We start from the raw sequence: 17,977 nt of genomic DNA on the forward strand, positions 1-17,977 counted from the left end.
CCACATTTAATATATTTTGGGAGAGGCAATTATTTTGTAAATTGAATGAGAACTAACCTGGGGAGTATGCAAGGTGACCTTTTTCATATGACAGTATAAGCAGCTTAATTGGTTCTTATGTGATAATTCTAAGCAATGATACAAGATTGAACTTTGACATTTTGACAATTATAAGATTCAGTACTGGTTTACTTATCCCTCCACTATCCTAACAGACTTTTAGAAGAAATAAAATTTTACATTTCTAATAATTTTACCTTCCACTATCCTGATAGACTTAAGAGCTAAGGAATTTTGCATAATCACCCGTAATCATAAATATTTATTGTAACAATCATTCTTCCTTAGCTATACATGTAAATATTCTCTTCTATTTTTTGTTCAACATTTTTAGAGAATAGACTTTGAATCTCAACATCCCTAATTCCCCATTATCCCTAGACAGATCTTCTAAAAAACTTCAGAAGACAGTGACCACAAGGCTTGTTTGGATAACTTGCATTTGGAGGTAACGTAGTGAAGTTGCAGAAATGGACTGTAGACCAGTCAGAATTTATACAACTACAAGTCTACAATACAGAGGGTCAGCGAAGACCAGCCTAATGCATACGCATGCATTCATTTTAATATATTACGCAATCAATTGAAGAGAGCGTAGCGCCAGTCGACCAAAGACCACTGTGTGAATGTGCGTGTGAGAGCGTCTGAGCCCACCACCAACTCTCCAGCAAGGCCGCTTGATTTCTTCTTTGAATAATCAAGTTCCAGTTCCACCACTTCTCTCCTCTATCTCTCTCTCTATCTCTTCAAGATCTCAGCCGCCTTTAATTTCAGGTTCGTTTCTCTCACTACACTCGGCTACAAGCACTTGCTGCAGATTCAGTAGTTTTAAGAGATACTTGGTGTTCCCAATAGTGTTTCAGGGTGTAAAATTAGCTGTTTTGGGTGTTGGGATTTTGGGTTCTGGTGGTTTTGTTATCTGGGTTGGAGTTGCGAAATATCTCTTCTTATCTGTTTGAGTTGTTGGTGAATTGGTTTTGGGGGTTTAGGAATATTGTTGATCTGTTTGTAATTGAATATCCAGTGATGGGTAATTTGGGTATGTGATCAAATTTGTTGCTGTTTGGTGGTTCTCTAGGGTAAAGATTGAATTTTTAGAGTAATTAGAGGTTTGGGGGTGTGATATCTGAGTTTTGCCTTGTTGAAAAGTTTGGGATTATGTGCTTCTTGTCAGGTTGGTGGCTGAGTTTGAAAATTTTGGTCCAATTCTGAAGTGCCTGGGTGAAATTCAAGTTCTTTGTAGAATATGAAAGCTCACATCTTTCTGGCAATTTTGGATTACCACTCTGATTGCTAAGGTTGATGTTGCCCTGATTGGGTCTTATCAGAATTTCAATCTTTGCTTTTAGCCATCCTACGACACTCCATTACGGTTTGCCTTATTTACGAGTGAGGCTGCAAATTGCTTGACTAGAAGTTGAAGACTACTGGTTCAGATAGTGGTGCTTGTTGTGACGTTGGGGGATCAGCAATGGCTCCGCAGTTGTTTGATATAAGTAAATGAAGCATTTACTCGGTGTTATTTTGAGAATGGCGTTTGGTGTATTGAGTTTTCTGTTGTTGGTGCAATTGCCAATAATTTTTGCTTCTGGGTTTCTAGAACATTCTAAAGCTTGCGGAACTTACCATGTCAGCTCTTCGGATGACCTTCATTATGAGTTGTTTTACATAAATGGTGAATTAGTTGACAAGAATGTGTTTTGCGAATCCCTAATAATCGATGACACAAACCGTTGCTTCGATAGTGGAAATGTCGGATATCAGCAGTGTGGGCTGTCCGTCTTGCTAGGTACACTCTACATTTGAAATTCTTACAATGCCAACCTTCAAGAAAATTTTCGTGTATTTATCATTTATGTCTGGTTAAGTTTCTTGAATTGGAATTTACTTTTTTGCAGATACATCTGCTTCTGCCTCTGGAAGAAAGTTTCTACTAGAAAATGACGCTAAGGAAGGATCCAGACAACATGATTCTGTTGAAAACGAGGCAGACAAGAATCAGCGTTCTCAAAACTCTATTTTTACCCCGGAAAAGTTGGCCATTGCAGCGCAATTATCTTTTATTTTTTGTTGTGCTATATGTTGCCCCTGTTTGCGTGCAAAAAGGAAAGGATCTTCTCATTATGTTAGTGATAATGACCCCGTTTCAGGTAAGCTAAATCATCTCCATTTTCTTTATATTATTAAACTGAGTTCAATGACGTTGTCAATACTCTGCAACGGAGATTAAGTCGTATTTGGTTATATTTTGTGAATAAAGTACATTCCACCTAACAAAAGGGCAAATTATACCATGGACCAAGGTCTACCTTGCATTGTAGACCCTGGTCCAAAAATAACCTTCAAATTTGTATCTATAGTTAACACATTCTGTACTTGTAGTTGGTAGTTTCTGTACTTGTAGCTATCATATTATGTGTCAGCAATTATTAAGTCAGATTCTGTATCTATAGTTGACACATTTTGTACCTGCAGTTAATAGTTTCTGTACCTGTAGCTATCATATTATATGTCAGCAATTATCAAGTTATTTGTTTACATATACAGAAAAGGTTAACTGTAGATACAAAATATGTTAACTGAAGGGACAGAATTTTTGTATCCGGGTTCACAATGCAATATGAACCCTGGTCCATGGTATAACAATTGAACAAAAGTGTGTTTTACGTATTGACATTTTTTCTTTGAGATAAACATTTGAAAACAAAATTTCCCCCTCCTGTTGTAGAAATTTGGTATCTGAATTTATATAAATTATAAAATTGTTCTTATTCTTGCAGTGGATTCCTCTGCTCCTTTGGAATTGCATTCTGTTCATGAAAAAGTTCCACCCAGTCCATTACGAGTTCCGCCTAGTCCATTACGTGTCCCGCCAAGTCCTTCAAGATTCTCCATGTCACCAGGACTGAATAGAATCGGGTCTGTTCATTTGAATATGACTCAGGCTCTCAGAGCTACGCAAAATTTCTCCTCATCGTTGAAGATAGGTGAGGGAGGATTTGGAACAGTCTACAAGGCCCACCTACCTGATGGTGGGTTTGTTGCCATTAAACGTGCCAAAAAGGTAAGTCGCTCTTTCCTCAAATGACTTTGAATTCAAGATGCACGTATAAAAGGAAACATGACCTGAAATAATACACATTTCTTGTTTCTTGATGTTTCCAGCATTTTATACATATATTTAGATTTATATGAAATGCCTTACGTTCGTAACGCCAGATATTCTACAGGAACATGTTGATACTTTGACCAGCGAATTTAAAAGTGAAGTTGAACTTCTAGCAAAAATTGAGCATCGGAATTTAGTCAGGCTGCTTGGTTATGTTGATAAAGGACATGAGCGCCTTATTATCACAGAGTTTGTACCAAATGGTACACTTAGGGAGCATCTAGATGGTAAAGCATTTAACCCTGAGGCATTTACCCAAGTTGCAATGTTTGGTAAAAACTACAATGACAATCATGTTACCGATATTACTGGCAGGTGCTCGTGGCAAAATCTTGGATTTTAATCAACGACTTGAGATTGCCATTGATGTTGCTCATGCCCTTACCTATCTCCACTTATATGCTGGTGAGTCCGTTTCCCTACAAAATTAGTTCTTTCTCATTAACTGTAAGAAAATTCCTTATACCCGCAACAAGCTACACTACTTAATCTTTAAATAAAGATGCAGTAAACTAAGTGATAAAGAGCATAAATTATTAACCAGCTTGGTTGGCGTGAGTGGCCGTGTACTCTTGTCCCTTAAGAGAGGTCGGGAGTTCGAACCCCCTCTCGTATGGAAAAACCTATCTGGCCATCACTTTGTCCCTTAATTGGGCCAGCCTGGTGCGAACGGGGACATTGTAGTATCTATTCAGTCATACTTTCTCAACGTACTGAAGCACAAAGAGTTAACGCCCCCACCGGGGTTCGAACCTGTGACCTCTCATTTGAGAGACAGTTATGTCGCTCGACCACAAGGTCTTTTTATTTTAACTTTATACTCTGTAGTTGCAGTCAAAAGACCCGCTAGGTATGGTATGATTGCATTCCAACTTCCAAGGCAGATTTTATATAAATAACTGGCCTGTATAAGGTATATCTTGCATTTAGGGCTGTCAACCTGGTTGTAATTCTTTGTTCTCCTGTGAAATGTTCTTTTAGTTGGTACTAGATACTCAAAGGCTTGTTTCTAGCCCATGGTGCTGTTTCTAAAGTTTGATTCCTATTCTTTATTCTTATTTTAATATTCCTCAGAGAAGCCAATTATCCATAGAGATGTAAAGTCGTCCAATATTCTCTTGACGGAGAGCATGCGAGCCAAGGTTGCAGATTTTGGATTCGCAAGGCTGGGAGATACTGACGCGGATAAAACGCACATTTCAACCAAAGTAAAAGGAACAGTTGGTTACCTTGACCCCGAGTACATGAAGACCTACCAACTTACGCCTAAAAGTGACGTCTATTCGTTTGGGGTATTGTTGTTAGAAATCTTGACGGGACGCCGGCCTGTGGAGATGAAGAAACCTCCCGAGGAGAGGGTCACACTCAGATGGGTAAGCCCTTTTCCTCTTTTCACTTAAACATTTATGTTCTTTAAACTTTGGCTCCATGAGGTACCATCTTCACAAAGCGTATATTTAGTATTCATTTCTCAAAGCATTTTGCCGGATTAGTGAGATAAAAGCCCTATTTGGTAACATAGTTAGCTTATCAGTCAATTTGACTTATTTGACCACTATTAGCTGTTTGACTTGGTTAAACAATCAATATGAGTGTTTGATTAATTAGCTTTTTGTAATAGCTTATTACTTCAAAATGCTAAAATTCAAAAAGCTGTTGAGAAAAGCTTTTGAGAAAGTCATTTTGCATGTAATTAGCTAACAACTAATTTATCAAACACTTCTCTACAATCAGCTCGTGCTATCAACTAGTCAAATCACTAACACAATCAACTAACAGATATTTACTAAACACTCCCAAAATTAAAGTTGTATTCAACGGTATTGGTCTTTCCATTCCTGTGGCTCACCATTGATATGCTAATGCAGGCTTTCGGGAAGTTCACCGACGGGAACACAATGGACATGCTAGACCCTGCCATGAGGGAAAGGATAGACGCAGAGATACTGGGGAGAATGTTCGAGTTATCATTCCAGTGCGCAGCACCCACACGAGCTGATCGCCCAGATATGAAGATGGTCGGAGAGCGGTTATGGGCGGTTAGAATGGAGTACTCAAGGAGAGGAAGAAGAGAGTAAACATCTGCAAATCTGTAAAAAGAGATCAGTTCAGAAGGGTTTCTGATTCTCTTCATTGGCTAAAAGCTATTTGTACCCTCATTGATCCATTTCTGTAAAATACCCTTCTTTTGTTTCCACTGTGAATTGAATGAGGGATGGGAGGAAAGTACTGTTAATGAATCCATGGTTTGTTCATAGTGACCTTTGTGGGCTTTTGTTAGGTAATTAAGCAAGTTGGTATATGGGGAATTGAAGCTTTCTTATACAAAATTCATCACATTCATCATGTTTAGATGTGGTAATTTCTGTGTTTTATATTTTAACATGTTCAAAATGTTCATTTTTAACTTTTATATTATGTGTTGATTTGGACGGATTGTAAATACAACGAAAGTGTTATAACTCCTTTTTATTTATATTAGTAAGCACAATACTTTTTAATAATGGATAAATCCATTTGTTATAACAAAGTAAAGGCATAAAACCAGTACACTTATGTCAACTTTCATGTAGTGTGATGATATTTCGGTTATCACTACAAGTGAGTGATCTATTGGTTATAGATTCGAACTTGGTGGGAGTTAGATTTGTTGGGCTGAAAATATTCAAGTATAAAACAGATACTAACTTGTAAAGAATTATGAGTATTTCAAAAAAGAAAAAAAATTAATACAGTTGTAGTCAACCAGAGGCTAGACCTTTGCTTATTGCGCACAAACATTGAGAAGTTGCTCCTACACTGCTGTTGGTGAGACTCGATTCTGTGTCATTGTTCACAAACTTCACCACGATGAGAATTCAAATATAAACATAATTAATAATAATAATACTCACAACCACCAACTACGCTGTCCATGCGAGCATGTTTTGTCTATACTTGGCAATGGGGCAGGGTAGGAGGACATGATTTCATACCTTGTTCTCTGGCCTCACCACATTCCATGGCGGGGATAGGGAATTATTCCCGTTCCTGACAGAAATTTTTAAAATAATATAAAAAAAATATTCTTTAAATTATACAATTGTTTTGCAAATTTATATATTTAAATTGCCTAACATTCATAAAATTATATTCCCTCTATCGCATTTTATCTGTCATACTTAGGGATGACAATGTGCCCCGTCCCTGTAGGGGATGGGGACGAGGACGGGGAAAAGTTTTGTGATCGGGGACGGGGACGGCCGGACGGGGATACCCCTCCCCTCCCCGCCCCGCCCCCGAAAATTTAAAAATATATATATTATATTATATAGTTAATTAGGTTTATTAAATTTTAAAATTAAAATTTAAAACATAGTCAGTATTATTCAAACACTGTATATATTTGATGAATTGAAATTTGAAATATATTGAATATTGATTACATTCCATGCATGGTGAATATTGAATGTGTATATATTAGATTATTAGAATATATTGACTATGGATTTCAATTTTTTTGTTTTTTATTTTTAAAAATTGTATTACTTTCACACATTGACTATGGGTTGACTGGGGGTGGGGATTCCCCGTCCTCGTCAAATTCCCCGCGGGGACGGGGACGGGGACGGGAATGTGGAGTATACCCCCCGGCCCCGCCCCGCCCCGTTGCCATCCCTAGTCATACTTATTATTCATTGGTCAAATCAACTCTTTCTTCTTTGTTTATTTTCTTTAATACTTTTTACTTATTTTAAATTTGATTTTTTGTGTGTGTTTAATAGTACTTTTAGTGTATTTTCTAAATATATAAATTTTGTATACTAATACTAAACTGAATATTATAAAAACTTGGATTAAAAATGACTTCAGTTAAGCCTCGTTAACCGAACCAGACACATAAAATGGGACGGAGGGGGTACTAATTATGTAGTTAATAAGAAATGGAACTTTAAGATACATATTAGGGAAAATTGTAATTTATGCCCCTCACAAATATGCCAATTATCAATGTTACCCCTGAATTATTAGTGGTGTAAATGTTGCCCCTCAATTATCAAAACGTGATATATATTGCCCCTCCCCTAACGGAACGGTGAGATTCCGTTATAAAGTTCCGTTTATTAAGGTTATTTTTGGTAATTTTCAACTCCCACTTATTTTTTTACTAAAAAAATTAATAAAAATAAAAATGAAAATAGAAAACCAGAACCCCCTCTCTCTCAATAATCTCAACCCCTCTGATCCCTCCATTGTCGCCGCCCTCCGTCGAGCTTCCATCGTTTGGTTCCAGAACAACCTCTTAATGCTGACAGTGTTTCATTCAATAAAAATCAAATCAGTAGAAATCATGAGCTTCTCCCTCTTGATTTTTGTTTTTTTTTTTTTTTGTTTTTTGTTTTTTGTTTTTTTTTTTTTTTTTTTTGTTTTTTGTTTTTTTTTTTTTTGTTTTTTTTTTTGTTTTTTTCGTTTTCTCCTATAGTTTTGTCAGATTCTTCGTTTACACCTGAAGCATCCCCCATATTTTCCTTAATTTTGCCAAGAAAACCGAGGTTTCCGATTAGATAGTTGGGATGAGGCAGAAGATACATGAAAATCCTGAGTTGAAGTTCGAGGAATTTGACAACAGTAAGCTTATTAGGGAAAAAATTGGATGAATTGGGGATTCCTTACAAGTACCCATTTGCAGGAACGTGGGTTGTTGGATTCGTTGGTTCAGGAACCCCTCCCCCTTTGTTGCCTTAAGAGCAGACATGGATGCTTGCCTTGGAGGTAAGCTTCAACTTTTTCTCAGTTCGCTCCATTTCTACATGTTAAACTTTCTTAGATTTGACTGTTTTTCTTAATATTAAGAGATGCAGAGGGACAAGTGTTATGTCCACAGATTCTTGTATTGTTGGCTGTGTTGGCGAGCTTTTCACGGCTGGTGTTGGTGCTGGAGTGTGGTGGTTCTTGTACCTGTGTCTCAATTTCTTTCTATGGTGCTTTCCGAGAGATGGGGTTGGCGTGGGTGCTGATATTTGTGTCGCGACTAGCGGTGGAGTAGCCGGAGGTGGTGCAAGAACTGGTGATGGCTTGGGTGGCGGCAGTAGGAGGCGGAGTTCTCCAGTCAACGTGCAGGGGGAGAAAAGGGAAAGAAAGTGGAAAAGGAAATTACCAAATTAACCTTATTAAACCCTAAATTATAACGGGATCTCACAGTTTCGTTAGGGTAGGGGCAATATATATCACATTTTGATAATTGAGGGGCAATATTTACACCCTTAATAATTCAAGGTGACATTGATAATTGACATATTTGTGAGGGGCATAAATTACAATTTTCCCTACATATTATGTGGCTGCAGTTAACATATTTTGTATCTACAGTTAACAATTTATGTGTCTATACTTACCATTTTAAGTGTTTGTAATTAACATGTTATGTGTTTTCAATTTATTTACATGCACATAAAAGTGTTGACGACAGGTACAAAATATATCAACTACAGATGCATAATCAGAAAGTTATTTTGGATCAAGATTCATAATGCAATGTAGACCCAGTCCATGATATAATTTGTCAATTGAAACCATTCAACACTAGAACACAATGAATAGCCCAACATTTCAATCATTGCAACCAATGAAAGCTTCGTTAACTCCTTGTATACATACCCAATTCCACCATAATCAAGAACAGCCCAAAAACTCAAGCATGAAAGTTTAACAATGATATTATATACCCGGGTTCAAAATACACAATACACAATTTACATACTGAATATTTACAATTTGAATTGTGAACATTACTAAATGTTCATAATTCAAATTGTGAACATTCAGTATTTAAATTGTAAACATTCAGTATATAAATTGTGTATTTTGGACTCGGATCCACCTATTAGGTGGACCCGAATTCACAAATAATTTGCCAGGAAAATAAGAACCCTATCAGAAATTGTCACTTTTAGCAAGTGGCCAATTATCACCAAAATTGATTTGTCTTTTATTGGTCATTGGCCAAGCTCGGCTGAGGTCAATCGTTATATCCTACACCACGGCGCACATAGCACTGTGCGCCGCGCGCCTCCCAAAACGACGTCGTTTTGGGTAGTGTTGGGAGGCGCGGTAGGAAGTTGCTGAGATTATGTGTATTTGTTCACAACGTTATGTGTATTTGTTCACAACGTTATGTGTATTGGTTCATACAATTATGTGTATTTTTTATACAATTATGTACATTCTTTTTATACAATTATGTACATCCAAATCAGAAAATTTGTGTGTATTATGTTAAGAGTTGATGTGTATTATGTTAAAAGTTTATGTTTATTATGTATTATGTTAGATTATGTGTATTATCTTTTAAAAAGAGTTTGTATATTTTGTTATATAATTATGTACATTCATGTATAACATTATGTGTATTCTAGTATAACATTATGTACATTCTTGAACAGCGGTTTTTTTTTTTTAAAGAAAAAACTACTGCCATTCACTGGGGCGGGAAATTTAAAAAAAAAAAAAATAATTAAAACGACGTCGTTTTGTATCAGGGCGCATAGTGCAACGCGCGCCGTGGTGTAGGATATAAATTGCCGGCTGAGGTATCACTTAACTATCGAAGTCAACATTTATGCTACAAGTGAACTGTGAACCTACCTACATATGCCCCTACTAGAGTTAGCTATTTTGAACAAATAGCAAGTTTTAACAAAATTTTTAATATGTTTTTATCATCATCGATAGTCCCGAACTAGTGTAGCACTTAACTATCAGCTCTTGCATTGAAACTCTGGTTAAACTCATATAGATATGTATTTTTAATGGGGTTAGCTATTATTGACAAATAGCAAGACTTAATTAGGTTTGATATGTCTTTACCGAACCCAGACGTTATGCCATGGAACCGTGTTCACCATTCATGGTGAATACGGTTCCAACGGTGTTAGTGCACCGTTATCTTCTTCTTCTTTTTTTTTTTTTTTTTTTTTAATTAATTACGTGACTGCCTACACATTCACTTTGGAACCATGCCTACACATTCACTTTGGAACCATGAGATTATGAATTTTCTGTTATGAGATTATGAATTTTCTGTTATGAGATTATGAATTTTCTGTTATGAGATTATGAATTTTCTGTTATGCGATTATGAATTTTCTGTTATGAGATTATGAATTTTCATTACATTCATAATTTCGGAGTTTCGGACATTCATAAATTATGAATTCATGCATGCACATTCACTTTGGAACCATGCCTACATATTCCCGTCCGAAATCACGGACATTCATAAATTATGAATCCATGCCTGCACATTCACTTTGGAACCATGCCTACACATTCACTTTGGAACCATGAGATTATGAATTTTCTGTTATAAGATTATGAATTTTCTGTTATGAGATTATGAATTTTCAGTTGTGAGATTATGAATTTTCTGTTATGCGATTATGAATTTTCTGTTATGCGATTATGAATTTTCATAAAATTCATAATCTCATAACAGAAAATTCATAATTTGATCAGTAACGCGCCGTTAACTCCACATCCGCGATTTTTTTTTTTTTTTTTTTTTTTTTTGCCTAAAAACGACATCGTTTTGACTTGTGTTCACCATTCTCGGTGAACACGATTCCACGGCATAATTTGCGTACCGAACCAATGTTTTATACGGAGTAGTATTTAAAATAGATTTTAATTTTATAAATAATCATGCTTTATTACTGAGATTTTTTTGTTTTAATTTACAATTTGCTAAACATTGTTTAGGTCAAAAAATTTAAAAGAAAGTACTATTTTAATTAAATAAAAGTTAGGTCAAGATTTATTACTTTACTAAACATTGTTTTTTAAAACATTGCTTTATTACTTAGGTCAAGATTTACAATAATATTCTCCAAAAAAAAACTTATATATTCATATTTAATTAAAACAATTAAAAAATTATAGAAAGAAAGTACTATTTTAATTAAATAAAAGTTAATCTCTATTATCCCATGATATTTGTTTTATGTTTAAATTAGTTCAAATACCAATATTTGATTCACCATGATATTAATTCAAAATTTATAATATGATAGAATTTCCAATTCTAATATTAATCTCAATTAGTCATTTTGATACATCAAAGTCATTTGTCGATTATTCTACCAGTTATACTAGTTAAATTATTTATAAAAAAAATCTTAATTAATATTAATAATACTTTTTAAAAAATTATCCTTTTTATTGTTTATTTTCTTTCTTCTACTTTCACAAGAAACATCTCGTCGTTGCTTCGTCACCTTCATTCCATTGTCATCACTATCGTCGCCATCTCGTAGTCAGACACCCCATTGTCACAGAGAAAATACTAGTCATCACTCTCTTCGACTAAAGAAGGCGACGAAGCACCTCCTTCTTCATTAAAGAAGGCAAAGACGCGTCCAATCACCTTCTTCACAGGAGAAGACAACAACAAATGGTCTAAATTTATTTTTTAAAAAAAGATATGTTAACAAAAATTATGTCACATTATTGATTTTTAACTAGTAACATATTAGTTTTTTTTTGAAAGGTGGCCAGCATGGCATTTATTCAAAGTATTCTGAAATAGTGTCTGGAGGGACATCGTCCGAATACATAACAGTAGAATAAATAAAAGCAGAAGCAGCTAAACTATGAGCTAAATAGTTCTTTGACCTAGGAATAAAAATAACTGGGCAGTAATTAAAAGAGATAATGCGTGCTCTGCAAGCATCAACGCCATAGCCAACGTAGTTCCGAAGTAAGACAGTTGCGTTTGACAAGTATTGCTGTAATGTTAAACAATCCGTGAACAAGCGTATAGTTCGTTCCCCACGATTCCACAACCAAGACAAGGCTTCTTTGCATGCTAGCGCTTCAGCCATAAGTGGGGTGAAGCAATCCGACAAGGGTGCACTGAATGCAGAGATATATTCCCCTTCCTCGCTGATCAAGATTGCGCCAACTGTGGCTTTTCCAGTGGTGGGCAAAAAACCAGCGTCGAAATAACACTTTCGCATTGGCGTATAAAGGTCCGGTTGTGTAATTTCGTTCCCGACAACACTCACTGCCTCGGCAGCGTCCTCCTGCTGCTGCTGCTGTACCATGGCAGTAGCAGTACTGGGCTGCTGTGCGACAGCCCGGTGGGGTGCATGGTGGTGATTCGGGTGGGTGTGTTGCCACGCAAGTACGGTGGCTCTGGCCGAGGCTAGTATTTTCCGTGGTCACGGTAGACACGCATCCCATACCGCTCCGTTCTTGGCCTTTCAAATGTAGTATAAGATTGCAGCTGGGTGAATAATCTGGTCAGTGTCTAAAATATTCAATAGATCACTAAACCAAGTATGAAAAATATTTGTTGTTATCATGGGGATTGGAATGTGAGATTGAGCCCAAATGGAATTTGCATAACCACATGTTACTAAGGCATGCATTGTGTCTTCATTCATCACCCCACACATAGCACATGTTGGTTGTATTTCCACTCTCCTTATAATCAAATTTACTGTAGTGGGGAGGATACCACTCAAAGTCTTCCATAAAAATGTTTTCAATTTGGGGGGGATTTTAAGCTTCCATAGACGTAACCCATATTGTTATTGAGATCACCCACAACCGCTTTGTAGCTACTTTTCACAGTATAGTTACCTCCTTGGTCTCCATGCCAATACCACATATCTTCATAACCTGGTGATATTGGAATTTTCCTTATTCGAGTTACATCTGTAGGGCTAAAAATATCCGCCAATATATCCAGGTCCCATGTTTGTGTCTCATGATCAATTAATCCCATAACAGTTGCATCATTTAAGTACGGGGGCTTATCCGTATGAATCATTGGGTCTTGCTTGTCCTGTAGCCATGGGTGATCCCAAATTAGGGTTGTTCTCCCATTTTCAATTCTGCGTCTGACTCCACTACAAACCATGTCATGAGCTGCCATAATACTGCGCCAACAGAAACTGGGGTTATTTCCTATTTTGGCATCATAAAAAGTTCCTTTTGGGTAGTACCTGACTTTATAAATTCTTGAAACTAATGAGTCAGGCTTCGACATAAATCGCCATGCCTGTTTACCCAACATTGCTATGTTAAACGCATGCAATTCTTTGAAACCCAGACTACCATACTTCTTTGGTATACACAATTTGTCCCAGGCTTTCCAATGGATCTCACGATCGTTCCCAGATCCCCACCAATACCGGTTCATAGTTCGCTCAATAGCTGTACAAATCCCCATAGGTAATAAGAAAACACTCATTGAAAAAGTGGGCATAGCTTGAGCCACACTCTTCAACAAGACTTCCTTACCAGCTTGCGATAGCAATCTTTTATTCCAGGAAACAATTCTCTGTCTTATCTTATCTTCAATATATGAAAAGGCTGCCTTCTTATTTCTTCCTACAAACGAGGGGAGCCCCAAATATTTTCCAAAATTTGGTGCCTGAGTAACCCCCAGAATCTGTGCCACATCATCTCTATCCTCCTCTTGCGTGTTCTTGCTGTAGCATATGCTGGATTTGTGATAATTTACCACCTGGCCAGACAAATTTTCATATCGTGTCAAACACTGCTTAACTGCATTTGCCTCCTGTGTATTTTCTTTAAAGAATAATAAACTGTCATCAGCAAAAAACAGATGAGAAATAGAGGGTGTACCCCTTGCAACCCTGCACCCGTGAATTGTTCCCTGAGCCTGTGCCTGCTGCAATAGCAAAGAGAGCCTTTCTGCACAAATAATAAACAGATATTGAGACAAAGGGTCTCCTTGCCTGAGCCCGCGGGTCGGGGTAATAAGTAAACCTCGGGTTCCATTCAACTTGATATTATATGACACAGTAGTTACGCATAGCATGATAAGATCCACCCATGTATTATTAAAACCCAATGTTGTTAACATATTACATAGAAAGGGCCACTCCATACGATCATATGCTTTTGCCATATCCAGCTTTAAAGCACCCCACCCCACCTTCCCACATTGTTGGATTGCACGTTAATGGCTATATGCTCACACGCCTCCTCACGTGTGAATTGTTCCCTGAGCCTGTGCCTGCTGTAATAGCAAAGAGAGCCTTTCTACACAAATAATAAACAGATGTGGAGACAAAGGGTCTCCTTGCCTGAGCCCGCGGGTCGGGGTAATAAGTAAACCTCGGGTTCCATTCAACTTGATATTATATGACACAGTAGTTACGCATAGCATGATAAGATCCACCCATGTATTATTAAAACCCAATGCTGTTAACATATTACATAGAAAGGGCCACTCCATACAATCATATGCTTTTGCCATATCCAGCTTTAAAGCACCCCAACCCCACCCCACCTTCCCACATTGTTGGATTGCACGTTAATGGCTATATGCTCACACGCCTCCTCACGTGTGCGATGGGTTCCAAGCAACACGTGAACCGGTAAACCGTATTCGCTTATGAGTGGCGCTGAGATTCGAACCCATACCCTTTGGTCTGGCTCTGATCCCAAATTGAAGCATGTGCTCCATCTCAACTAAAAGCCTAAGCTGATAGTTAGATTGCACGTTAATGGCTATATGCTCACAGTGATCATCTTGGCCATGACCCTATATCACATTACTTAATGCTATGGGTCTAAGATCTGAGACCCGCTCTGGGTTCTTCTTCTTCGGTATTAGAACCACATCAGTATCGTTTAAACTGGTTGGGAAGGATCGCGTGTTTAGACAATCCATAATAAAATCCGACACATCCCCTCCCACCACATCCCAGAACTGCTGATAAAAACCTGGATTCATTCCATCCGGGCTAGGTGCCTTGTCTGGAAACATGGCAAACAGTGCTGCCTTTACTTCAGTCTTCTCAAAAGGGCGCAATAGGGCATCATTCTGTATTTGTGATACTCGGGGCAAGACATTGGCATAAAAATTTTTGTCCATTTGGGTTTGATTTGACGAGAAAATATCACGGTAATAATCAAAGATAACAGTCCTCATGGCATCTCCCCTAGAGCTGTCAAAACGGGCCAGCCCGGCCCATATGGGCTGGCCCGTCACGGGTTGTCAGAAAGCGGGTCCAACTCGACCCGGCCCGTTTTCCAATACGGGTTGGGAAACTTGGCCCAACCCGTATACAACGGGGTGGCGGGCTAAACGGGCCAGCCCGCCAGCCCGTTTATTTTATTTTTTTTTAATTTATTTTTTTAATTGTTATAAAAATTTGTGAATGACAAGAATTGAACCTTTAACCTCTCATGTAAATAATCAAGCTTTATTCCACTCGAACAACCTATAACTTTTGAAACAAAATTGTGTATACAACGGGGTGGCGGGCTAAACGGGCCAGCCCGCCAGCCCGTTTATTTTATTTTTTTTAATTTATTTTTTTAATTGTTATAAAAATTTGTGAATGACAAGAATTGAACCTTTAACCTCTCATGTAAATAATCAAGCTTTATTCCACTCGAACAACCTATAACTTTTGAAACAAAATTGTGTATAAATATATATAGATATATATATGAAAAGACACATAGTCACATATACCCACGTCTAACTATAATTAACTTATAGAGTTTATAAAATATATAAAATAAATAAACTTTATGTTAACTATATAATTATTATATTAATATTTACATAAAATTATAATTAATCATATAAATAAAGCTTGTAAACATAATATGATTAATTTAACTATATATAATTGAGTTTATAATTATTTATCCGTTATATATATATATATATATATATATATATATATATATATATATATATATATATATATATATATATATATAATGCTAGTTCATTAAATGTCAACCAATAAAATGATTCATGAATTATACAAATATATAATATATAATTATGAAACATAATGTATGTAATTATGAAAACATATAATACATGTTCATATGTTGTATGGTTATATATTTATATAAATAATTTACAATTGAGTCTCCGTACAACTACTCATGTACAGCCGGTATAGCTGTGGTATATGTCTAAATAGTTGAGCAATATATGTTTATGTACCAAGGATATCTATATTGATACTTGTTTTATTTTATACCGTAAATCAGTAATGAACTTCAGCTCGCTTAACTATTTAAAGTTATGACTTTTGTTGTGTAAATGAATTTCTAGCATCATAATTTCATTATATACATTCAAAAAAAATATACATTCTTGAACAAAATTATATTCTACGTACTACAGTTGAAACATGCTTTCTAGTAAAGTCGATTATTTATATAAATAATTAAATATAATTAAATATATAACCATATAACATTTGAACAATAAGTACAATTAGTCTAATTGGTTAGATGTTTGTAGTAAAAGTGAATTAAATTGAGAGGTTATGGGTTCAAGTCTTTCCATAAACAAATATTTTACACTTAAACTAAAATATATTAAAAAAAATAAAATTAATAATGGCTAAACGGGCCAACCCGTGTAACCCACGGGTTGGCCCGTTTGGACCCGTGTAACAGTCGGGTTACACGGGCCGGGTCTAAAATTGCATGACCCAACCCGTCGTAAAAACGGGTTAAACGGGCCCAACCCGACGGGTTGAGCCCGTTTTGTCAGCTCTAATCTCCCCCCACCCAATCCCCATTATCATTCATAATTTTAGAGAGTGTATTTTGCTTTTTACGGTGAGAGGCATACATGTGATAGAATTTTGTATTCGCGTCTGCCCCATTTAGCTAGTGCTGCTTCGCCTTTTGCCTCCAAAACGCATCCTCCTGAATTTCTAATTGGGCAAGGCGTTCCTCCAGTCGCTGATACTCAGCTAAAGATGCCTGATCTGTACGTTCACGCAGTGGCAGTTGCTCTTTACGGAGACAATTAATTTTCTCTTCAAACTTGTGAAATCTATCACCTCCCCACCGTGATAATTTGTTGCCACACAGCTCGATACAGGCCTGTAAACCTCTATCTCTCCCCTCAGTCCACGTCGTCTCAACCACGCCTCTACAACCCTCATCATGTAGCCAGGCCATCTCAAAACGGAACCCTCTCCTCCCACCACCCGTCCTTTCCCGAAGATTCAGAATCCCAAGGAAAAGAGCAGAATGATCTGAGCGTCGGGTCAGAATGTTCAAGACACTGGCCTCTCTTACCACATCTCGCCATTCCTGGGTGACTAATACCTTATCCAACTTCTCCTCAATCCAGTCCACAGTCCCTTCCCCCCTTTCCCAAGTAAATGGGTACCCCTGCATAGGCAACTGAGCCAAGCCACACTCATCAATGGTGTCCCCAAAGCCACGTAATAGTGCCTCCGGATGGGGATTCCCCCCTCTCTTCTCATACTGGTACAGGAGATCATTAAAATCCCCTATAACAACCCATGGTAACTCAGAGTGGTGCGATAAAGATCTGATGAGTTCCCAAGAGTCATTCCGCCTTCCCCTTTGTGCAAACCCATAATACCCCATCATCCTCCACTTGTCAAAGCCTGGCATAGTCACCTCTATATCCACATGATTTTTAGAATAGCTCAACAAACTCGCCGTACCATTTGTTCTCCACAACAACGCCAAACCTCCTTTCGTTCCTGTACTATCAACTTTAAAAAGGCCATTGAAACCAAGTTTCACCCGGAGTCGCTCTGCGTGATCCTGGCCAACCATGGTTTCCATTAGAAATACAAAGTCGGGTTTCTTACTAGACACCATGTCCACAATTTCGAGAACTGTTCGTGGATTACCCAAGCCACGGCAGTTCCAACTTAATGTACTCATGATGATGGGCGGGTCTGGGAACCAGCACTCGCCATAAACAAGTTT

General features: G+C 37.3%; 1 protein-coding gene across 2 annotated transcripts; it reads left to right on the forward strand.

The window, feature by feature from the left end:
- Positions 1-640: 640 nt before the first annotated feature.
- Positions 641-5,591, forward strand: LOC109192105 (calmodulin-binding receptor-like cytoplasmic kinase 3). Of its 2 annotated transcripts, XM_019342706.1 has the most exons (8): positions 641-834; positions 1,235-1,849; positions 1,959-2,210; positions 2,841-3,124; positions 3,291-3,456; positions 3,545-3,634; positions 4,304-4,602; positions 5,098-5,591. In XM_019342706.1, the coding sequence occupies exons 2-8, from the start codon at positions 1,561-1,563 to the stop codon at positions 5,305-5,307; spliced, it is 1,590 nt and encodes a 529-aa protein (XP_019198251.1). In that variant the 5' UTR covers positions 641-834; positions 1,235-1,560; the 3' UTR covers positions 5,308-5,591. The 2 variants fall into 2 exon arrangements, with proteins under 2 accessions (XP_019198251.1, XP_019198252.1); XM_019342707.1 differs by lacking the exon at positions 641-834 and having other exon boundaries at positions 852-1,849.
- Positions 5,592-17,977: the final 12,386 nt, after the last annotated feature.

Source organism: Ipomoea nil, unplaced genomic scaffold, assembly GCF_001879475.1.
Source record: "Ipomoea nil cultivar Tokyo-kokei standard unplaced genomic scaffold, Asagao_1.1 scaffold1768, whole genome shotgun sequence".
Classification (NCBI taxonomy): Eukaryota; Viridiplantae; Streptophyta; class Magnoliopsida; order Solanales; family Convolvulaceae; genus Ipomoea; species Ipomoea nil.